The sequence below is a fragment of the Moesziomyces antarcticus genome (assembly GCF_000747765.1).
Source record: "Moesziomyces antarcticus DNA, scaffold: scaffold_v10095, strain JCM 10317, whole genome shotgun sequence".
NCBI classification, from domain to species: Eukaryota; Fungi; Basidiomycota; class Ustilaginomycetes; order Ustilaginales; family Ustilaginaceae; genus Moesziomyces; species Moesziomyces antarcticus.
The window spans coordinates 1-8,848 of record NW_014638915.1 but is presented as its reverse complement, the minus strand read 5'-3'; the positions used below and the strand labels follow the sequence as shown (position 1 = coordinate 8,848).

General features: G+C 62.3%; 2 protein-coding genes across 2 annotated transcripts, besides 3 other annotated features; one reads left to right on the top strand and one right to left on the bottom strand.

The window, feature by feature from the left end:
- Positions 1 to 487: a sequence feature (In-frame stop codon was detected at splice-junction site;~hypothetical protein).
- A 729-nt stretch (positions 488 to 1,216) lies between these two features.
- PAN0_095d6691 (ER to Golgi transport-related protein) lies at positions 1,217 to 2,593 on the top strand (the record flags this gene model as incomplete). Its single annotated transcript, XM_014797880.1, has 2 exons — positions 1,217 to 1,270; positions 1,343 to 2,593. 2 exons carry the CDS (start codon positions 1,217 to 1,219, stop codon positions 2,591 to 2,593), a joined length of 1,305 nt encoding a protein of 434 aa, XP_014653366.1.
- A 183-nt stretch (positions 2,594 to 2,776) lies between these two features.
- Positions 2,777 to 8,140, bottom strand: PAN0_095c6690 (uncharacterized protein; the record flags this gene model as incomplete). Its single annotated transcript, XM_014797879.1, has 1 exon — positions 2,777 to 8,140. One exon carries the CDS (start codon positions 8,138 to 8,140, stop codon positions 2,777 to 2,779), a length of 5,364 nt encoding a protein of 1,787 aa, XP_014653365.1.
- A 187-nt stretch (positions 8,141 to 8,327) lies between these two features.
- Positions 8,328 to 8,679: a sequence feature (In-frame stop codon was detected at splice-junction site;~hypothetical protein).
- Positions 8,680 to 8,759: 80 nt separating this feature from the next.
- Positions 8,760 to 8,848: a sequence feature (In-frame stop codon was detected at splice-junction site;~hypothetical protein).

The window sequence follows — 8,848 nt, the reverse complement described above, 5'->3', positions numbered from 1 at the left end:
TGCCGTCGAGCGTGTCGAGAGGAGCGACGATGGTGTGCGCGAGCACCTCGAGTTGCTCGCCAAGTTTTACGGCCTCTGGCAGATGGAGGATAAGGCGGCGTTCTTCCTGCGCTCCGGCTGGCTCACGCCGGCGCAGCTCGACTATGCGTCGGCCAAGGTCACCGAGTACTGCGCCAAGACGCGTACGTTTGCGATTCCGCTCATCGACTCGTTTGCCATTTCGGACCACGTGCTCAACTCGCCCATCGGCCGCCACGACGGCGACATCTACCGCGAGTACTTCCGCATGGTGCGCCGCAACAACCCGCAGCTCAAGGAGCACCCGTACTTTGAGCGCCTCATCCGCCCCTTCATCGAGCGCCAGACCGCCGAGCTCGAGGACTACGACGAGGCCATCGGCATCGACGACGAGATCGAAGAGATCAAGCAGGACCGCGAGGAGGCCGAGGCCGAAGCCAAGGCCGCCGCCGCCGACAACAAGAAGTAGTCCAAAATCCTTTCGCTCCTGTCTTGATTTGCGTTGCTGTGTCCTTGTCTCTGCTCTTGTGTAATACGACTCCAATGTGCCACGACATTAGGTGTTCGAGTCTGTGTTGGCCGCCATATCATGGGCCTCTGCATGGCTTTGAACGCTAGCAGGCCTCCTCATCGCCGTGCACCACGCGACAAATGCGACAAGAGTGCGAGCGTGGACTTGGTCGCAGCGTGGGGGGTTGAATCGTGCCGAAGCAAGACTGGCGGCGAGCAAATGAGAATGAGGCCGGGCGGCGACAAAAGAAAGCTGCAGACGCGGGATTGGCATCTCGACACAAAGCGCACCAGCTGCCGTCGGTCAATGGCCGCGAGGGGCCCTGCGAAGACCGCATTCAAGGCGATACAGAGCGCAAGCGACCCCCGGAAGCCCCACCCGCGTTGCTGGTGGGGGAGATGGCGGTGCAAAATCGAGCACTGTTAGACTTCTGCAGTTGGAGGGGCCTGCCGAAAAATCTCGTGCGTGAACAGCGAGAAAGGCCGAGGGTGTGTGGAAATGAGCCGGACCCCGCACGCGCCCGGCGCCTAAACGTGGCATGAACTTAGAGGGCCCTGGCGGCGCGCGCTGGCCTTTCCACGCTGGAAGAAAGCCGGCTCAAGGCAGGTCAAGTGGGCGTTGCAGGCGGTGTTGGTTCTGCTCCTCCATCGCGCTTCCCTCGACTACGCACACACACACACAGGCATCATGGGGAGAAACGGCGTGCTAGGCCAGCTTCGAGGCATCGATGCCTTTTCCAAGGTAAGTCGCGCGCCGCAATCCCCAACGACTGAAGCTCGTGACTTTGCTCTGACACTTGGCTTTTCGATCTAGACTATGGACGATGTGCGGATCCGCACGAACGCCGGTGCGCTCATCACGATGGTTTCAGCCCTGCTTATTGTAGTGCTGACCATCGGTGAGTTTGTCGACTACCGGACGGTGCATTTGAAGCCTTCGCTCGAAGTGGATCGATCGCGCGGCGAGAAGCTGACGGTGAATATGGACATCACCTTCCCGCGCGTGCCGTGCTATCTGCTGTCGCTGGACGTCATGGATATCTCGGGCGAGCATGTGAATGATATTCAGCACGACATCGAGCGCACGCGCGTGACGCACGATGGCAAACCCATCACCCAGGGCAAGAAGAACCTCAAGGGCGATGCTGCGCGCATTGCAGCTACCAAGGGCAAGGACTACTGTGGCGATTGCTATGGTGGTCAACCTCCTGCAACTGGATGCTGCAACACGTGCGACGAGGTGCGCGAGGCGTATGTTCGGAAGGGCTGGAGCTTTGCCGATCCAGACCATGTGGATCAGTGCGTTGCAGAGGGTTGGTCTGAAAAGATCAAGGAGCAGAACAAGGAGGGTTGCAGGATCTCGGGCAAGCTGCATGTCAACAAGGTGGTGGGAAGCTTTCATCTGTCGCCCGGTAAGGCGTTCCAGAGAAACAGCGTGCACATTCACGATCTTGTGCCCTACCTCTCCGGCACAGGTGCCGAGCATCACGACTTTGGCCACATCATCCACGACTTTAGCTTTGGCTCCGAACAGCAGTACCACGGCCTCACCACCGCCAAGGAGCGAGAGGTCAAGCAGAAGCTCGGCGTCAAAGACCCGCTCGAGGGCGTACGTGCACAGACCCAGCAGAGCCAGTTCATGTTCCAGTACTTCCTCAAAGTCGTCTCTACCGAATTCCGCCCCCTCTCGGGAGACACGCTCAAGACCCAACAGTACTCGGTAACAACATACGAGCGCGACCTCTCCCCCGGTGCAAATGCAGCCGCAATGGCAGGCATGTCCAACGAAGGTTCTGGCGCCCACATCTCACACGGCTTCGCAGGCGTCCCCGGCGTCTTCTTCAACTACGAAATCTCGCCCCTCAAAACCATCCACTCCGAACACCGCCAGTCGCTCTCGCACTTCCTCACCTCCACCTGCGCCATCGTCGGAGGCATCTTGACCGTCGCGGGTATCGTCGATAGCTTGGTCTACAACTCCAGACGCAGACTACGCAGAAACGCTCCCAACGACCACTCCCAAGAGGGCCTAGGCTTCACCTCGAAAACCGGCAAATTCCTCTAACCATCCTGTACATGCTTCCATCGCAGAATCTCATGCTTTTGTCAAACCTTCCTCCCGCGTGCGCAGCCTGCCTTTCAATCGCATCTCCACAGCATGTGACGCTCTGCCCATGTGGCGATGATCCCTCAAATGCTCTAGTGTAGGTGGGTGGTGTATAAAGTACAAAAGTGGCGGCTGAGCCGCTCAGTCCTTAGGCGGCGGCAAAGGCTTGTGCGGGCCCATGGGCGACGCGAGCGGCGAAAGCGCCTGTCCGCGCTGCGTCACACACAGCCGGCTCTGCGCATCGGTGAGCTCGTTGAGAATCTCGACCTTGCGATTGGCATCGTTGCGCCGCTCGGCATCCATGCGCTCGATCAGCACCGCATACGCGTGGTTCGCATCGCGCAGCTGCGCCTCGAGTTCTCCCGCGCGCTCGGCGCGCTGCCGGATCGAAGCCGTGTGCGAAAGCTGCCGCTCGAGCTCGCGCACGCGCTCGACGAGCTGCGGCACATCCATACCGAGTGTGATGGTGCGTTTGATCATGCCGCTCGGCCCGGCCGCCGACGCGCCTTCGCCGCCGCCAGCGCGCTGCACCGAGAACGACGACTGCGACGTGCCCGCCACACTCGTCGCCGAACTCGGCAGGCCAAGGTGCGTCGAGCTCGGACTGCTGCCAGAGCGCAACGACGTCGAGTCAGACGCCTCGCCCTGCCCCGAGCCATCCGCACTCGAGCTGTTGCCTGCACCTGCTCCACCGTCCTGGCGTGTGTCCGGCGCGGCTCGCGCAGGAGGCCGCGCGTCCGAGCCCGGCGCGGCAAACGGCGAGATGTACCGGATCGAGGGCGACGACATCACGCTGTAGTTCGATCGCGTCGGCGACGGAAGTACGTCCATCCCGGACGGCGAACGAGGCGGCACGAGCGATGCACTCGCCGGCAGCTGCAGCCCGGCCACAGCTCTCGGGCTCGCCTTGTCCACGAACAGCGAGCGTATCGACTTGCTCGATCCCGTGCGTCCGATGCTCTTGGGCAGGCTGAACACGTTCGACTCGCCTCCCTTGGCCGGAGACGTCGAGAGGCCCAGCATCGAGTCGCTCGCCGGCACCAACCCGGACGGCGATGCCGGCGCCCGCAGCGCGGACCGCGCCGCCTCCAGCTGCTCGCGCGCCTCGGCCAGCTCGGCCTTGAGCTTGCTCTCGCGCTCCGCCTGCTGCTTGACTTTGGCGGTGAGCGTCGTGACTCGCGAAACGAGCGCCTGCTGCATCCCTGCGCCCTCGGCCTGCTTTTGCGAGGCCGCACCATTGCGCTCCGTCTCCATCTCCGCGCCTTGTTGCTGCTTGCCCGACTCGGACTCGAGCGCCAAGTCGATGACGGCACGGCTGATGGCGATCGTGCTCCGAACGCGCTCAGTAGCGGCTTCGAGTTCAGACTGCAGCTCCGTGGCGCTCAGCGCCATCCGCGTCGAGCTGGGCGATCTCGATACTGTCGGACTCGGCAGAGGGGTCTCGCGCGCCTCGAAGGCCTCTCGCAGAGCATGCAGGTCCGCAGAACCCTTGGCAGCAGCCGACAAGTCGGGAAGCAGCGCACGCAGCGCCTCGACTGAGCGCAGGCAGGCTTGCAGCGTCGCGGCTTCGTCTTCGGGCCGCATCTCGGACGATGTCTTGCGTCCACCGCCGAATCGATCGATGAGGTTGCCGACTCCTTTCTTCGGCAGTGACACGGTGGAGACCATCGGCGAGACGCCCTTGCTCATTCGCATAGGCGCTGCGTCGGTGGATGTCGAGGGTGAGGCGACGATGGTGGCGCTCTGAAGCTTCTTCTCCAGCTCGCGCTTGAGGGCCTCGAGGTCTCCGAGCTTGGACTCAAGCTGCTCCACCTCCTTTCGTCTTTGGCGCTGGAGCAAGTCGATCTGTTCGCCGAGTGTACGGAGCTCTCCTTCGAGCTGGGTGACGCGCTCCTCTCCCTGGCGCTTGCAATTGTCCTTCTGTTCGGTGAGACTGCGCACCTCGGCCTCCAGGCTTTGCACCTTCTCCGTATCCACGGGCGACGGCTTCGCTGATGTCTCTGCTCGCTCTTTCGAATCCAACAGTGCCTGGAGACGCTCGACTTCGGATTCGAGATGTTGAGCTTTCGCTTCGGTCGCTCGATCTTTTGTTCCGTTGACTGCCGGCGAGGAGAAATCCGACGGTGCGATGCTCTCGCGCGACGAGTCGCGCGTGTTTGCTCGGGCGAGTTCCAGCTCGAGATCTCCGAGATGGGTCTCGAGGCTCGACAGCAGAGCCGCGATGTCTTGACCCGCCGTTTTCGTCTTCTTTGCGACGCCCGAGGCACCTTTCTTGATCATCTCGAGGAGATCGTCCATCTCCTCGCGGCCCTCGTGCTTGCCCAGCATGCGCGCACATCGCTTGTCGGATTCCTGCAGACGCTGTTCGGCGCTCTCGAGCCTGCGCTCAAAGGCGTGGAAGAGCTCGTCGCGCTCTGCCATGATGCGGCGCTCGGCACCGACGGCGAGCTCGAGCTCCTTGAGCTTGCTGTCCGCGTCGTCTGCGCGGGATCGCGTTTGAGTATGCTGCTTTTGCGCTTCCGAAAGCTGCTTGTCTACACTGACACGTGCCTGCTTCTCCGCGCCAAGCTCGGCGCGTACTTGCTCCAGCTTCTTTTCGAGTTCGGCTACCGCACTGGCGCGGCTGGATGCCAAGGCGTTGGCAGCATCCCGGGCCTTTTGAGCATCCTGAAGCTCGGCCTGGAGCGAAACAAGGCCTTGGTTGCCCTGACTGAGCTGTCGAGTGGACTCTTTCTGGACGTCGGTCAAGTTGCGCTTGTGCTCTTCGGCCGTGCGCTCTGCCGCGTCGGCGCGCGTGCGAAGGGCGTTGATCTCGTCGTCTTTTGTGTCGAGGCGCGACTGAAGCTCGGCGACGGCGCGCGTACTAGCCATGGACTCGGCTTTGGCGTTGACGAGTGCATCTTCCTTTTCGAGGTCGCGACTGCGGCTTTGCTCGATTTGCTTGTGCATTCTCTGCTCGACTTCGGCCACGGCTGCGCGGACGGCGGTGGCTTGTGCCTCGCGTGCCGTCTCTTCGTGCTTTCGAAGCTGCTCCTGCAAGGAACGCAGCTCTCCGACGGCGCTTGCGCGTTCGCGCGACTGCTCCTCGAGCTGCTGGGTGAGACGGTCTGAAGTCTCGTCGCGACGCTGGGTTGCGTCTCGGCTGGCACTCAAGTCTTGTTCGAGCTTGCGAACGACTTCGCGCTTGCGCTCGAGCTCTTCGCCGAGACGACGGAGCTTGTCGGGAGCGGATGCGTCGAGGAAGCTGAAGCCGCTGATGGCGCTGAGGTCTGATTCGAGACGATTGTGGCGGAGCGGGTCCTGGGGACCGCGCGGAACGTAGGGCTCGTCGGCGGAGGGCTGGTAGCGATGGCCTGCGTCGCGGTAGCGGGAGAGGCCGACGGCGGAGGCGGAGGCGGAAGGGGCAAGCGACTCGAAGGAGGCGGAAGTGGTGAGGAAGGGAAGCTTTTCTTCGATGACCTGACGGTCGGACTCGAGGTGGACGACGCGCTCGGAGAGGGTGGCGGCTTGGTGCTCGAGGATCTTGCGACGGAGCCAGCTGGCGCGCTCTGTCCACTTGAAGAGCTCGTTGGCAACCTTGTCGACCTTTGCGGTTGCTAGGATGACATCCTCGTCTGCCTTTGCCTCGCTGGCGGAGACGCTGAGGGCGCGGCTGCGTGCGGCGAAGGAGAAGGATGAGGAGGTTGCAGAAAGAGGCGGCGCGGCGCTGGAGCTGGCTGCTGGCGCGGACGAAAAGCCTGGCGAGGTGGGCGAAACTGCAAGGGAAATGGAGGAGGTGGGTGAATGCGGGGATGCAGCTGTCCTGCGGTGGGCTTTGCGGAGCGCGACGGCGGCATCGCGGATCTTGATTTCGACCTTGAGCTTGGAGCGCAGATTCTGGACCTTGCGCTCGACGTGCTTGAGCTCGCGCTTTGCCTCTGCCACCTGTTCGAGACTCATTGTGCCGTAGTCCTGGCAGTCGACGCGGGTCTGATCGAGCAAGAGGCGCTGAAGCATGTCGTCACGATTGGCGGGTGCCAAATTGGAAAGACCAAAGGTAGACGGTGCGCCGACGGAGCTGATGACGGAGCCTGCGTACGAGGAGGGCGGAGCGTGGTTCCAGCCCGAGGCATGCAGAAATCCGGCATCGTTTGCTTTGAGGGACGACGCAAAGGGAGTGGGATGCGCGTTGGATGCAAAGGATTGGATGGAGGGGTTGGACGAGTGGAAGGCGCTGGCTGGTGAGCGTGATGATGGTTTGGATGCGGAGAGCGATGCGGCGAGGCCGTGTTTGTTCGGAGTGGTGCCGGGAAAGGCGGATGATGGCGCTGGAGACGGGAAAGAGAAGGAGGCAAGGGAGCCGGCCATGTTGTCCAGAGGCGCATAGCTCTGGCCCCACGTTGGCTCTGAGTTTGGCGGCAAGGAGGTAGAGATGGTCAAGGGCTCGGACGGACCGCCGAGCCTTGGAGTGGAAGCGGCCTGACTTGCGCGACTGCCGAGATAAGGCGATTCGCGTGCTTCTGGCACCACTTCGAGCGAAGGGGCGACTTGATGATGGATTTGGTTGGAGGCAGGCATGGTGCGAGTCTGGATACCAAGGCCGAACCTGGGCGCGTTGGTGGGCGCTCTGGATGCGTTGGAGGAAGGTGGTGTGACCTGAGGCTTGCTGCGCTCGGACGAATGGGCGAGCGAGGAGACGGCGCTCTGGTAAGAGGAGGAGTGAGACATCTCGGAGGCATGACGCTCGGTGGTGCCCATGTCGTTGGCGGGCTGGTCGGAGCCCCGACGAGAGGTGGATGGGTTGGAGCCGACGTGGAGGGATTCCGAGGAGAAGGAAGGCAGACGCGATGCGGAAGCGCTGTGGGAGCGTATGGAGTCGTCTGCGGAGAAGGAGTCGGAGAAGAAGGACTTTGGCTCTACGAGGTCGAGGGCGAGGCTTTGATTGGGGGAAGAGCGTTTTGCTGCAGCGAATGCGGGAGAGCGCAAGGTGGCGTCGAAGCTGGTGGTGACGGTGGTGTGGGATTGGTCTGCGACGGAGATGGGGGAGGACTGGTATTCGGTTGCGTCTGTGCTACGGGAGCTGAGACGGTCGAGGGAGGAGGACGGGGTGATGTTGTCGGCGTCCCTCTTTGACTTTGTGATTCGAACGGGACGAGCTGCGGCGGCGGTGCGTTCTACCTTGCGGATGGTTGCGGTGCTTGCCTTGGAGATGGTGGCGGAGGCGAGAATGCCCGAGGATACGGTTGCGGTGCTCATGAAGCTTTCTGCGCGTTCGAGGCGAGTGGCAGGCTGTGGCAAGGCGGCTTCGGGTGCGGATGCGGATGCGGTGCGGAGGGAGGACTCGGGCCATCTGGAAGACGAAGACGAGGATGAAGAAGCAGGGTCGAGGGTGGCATTGAGCGGCGAGATATGGCGAGCGCCTTGTTCGAGTCTGGAGGAGATGAGCTGTGTGGAAGCATCTGCCCATCTGTGGTCTGGTGAATGAAGGCGTGCCATGCTGCTGCTGATGCCTGCCACGTCCAACATCGGTGAGACGGCGTCGGCGATGAAGGCGGTGAGGTGGCGAGCCGCGATCAAGGCAGGCACGAGATGGGATGTATCCGGGACGCAGGATCAGTGAAGGCCATGCGAGTAAGAGGGCACTGAGGTGAGCATGGGGGAGACGGGGAGGTTCAAGCGATGAAGGGGTCGCGGGATGGCTGGGGTGCAGCGGCTATGGCGGCGGACGAGCGATAGGAACAAAAGCGAACAAAGCGCGGATGATTAGGTTTTGCGGCCGAAGAATGGCGAGCCGAGATGAAGGCAGACCGAAGCGGGTGGATGAAGAGGGGCAGCGGCGCCAAATGAGACCTTGGAGGGTTCCAGCGCGGGTGCAGATAGCGAAAATGCGGATGGTGGGTCGGATGGATGCAAACGGAAAGAGCTGGCGGACGAATGCGATGAACGAGACAGTGTGAGTGGCGCCGAGATGGATGGTCGGGTGAGCCGCAGAGGGCAGCGGATGGTTGCGGATGGCAAGAAGGATGGCGAGCTGGATGGAGGTGCCATCACGACACTCTGATGGCCTAGGTCCATGCCCATTCTCACTTTTTGCTAGCCGGCAAGAATCACACGCCACAGTTGTGAATGATTCACACTTTCGCACGCTTCGGAAGGCCCGATGCTGGGCTTGTCCGGGTGTCTTCCGGGCGAGCAAGCAGCAGCAGCAGCAGCAGCAGCAGCAGCAGCAGCAGC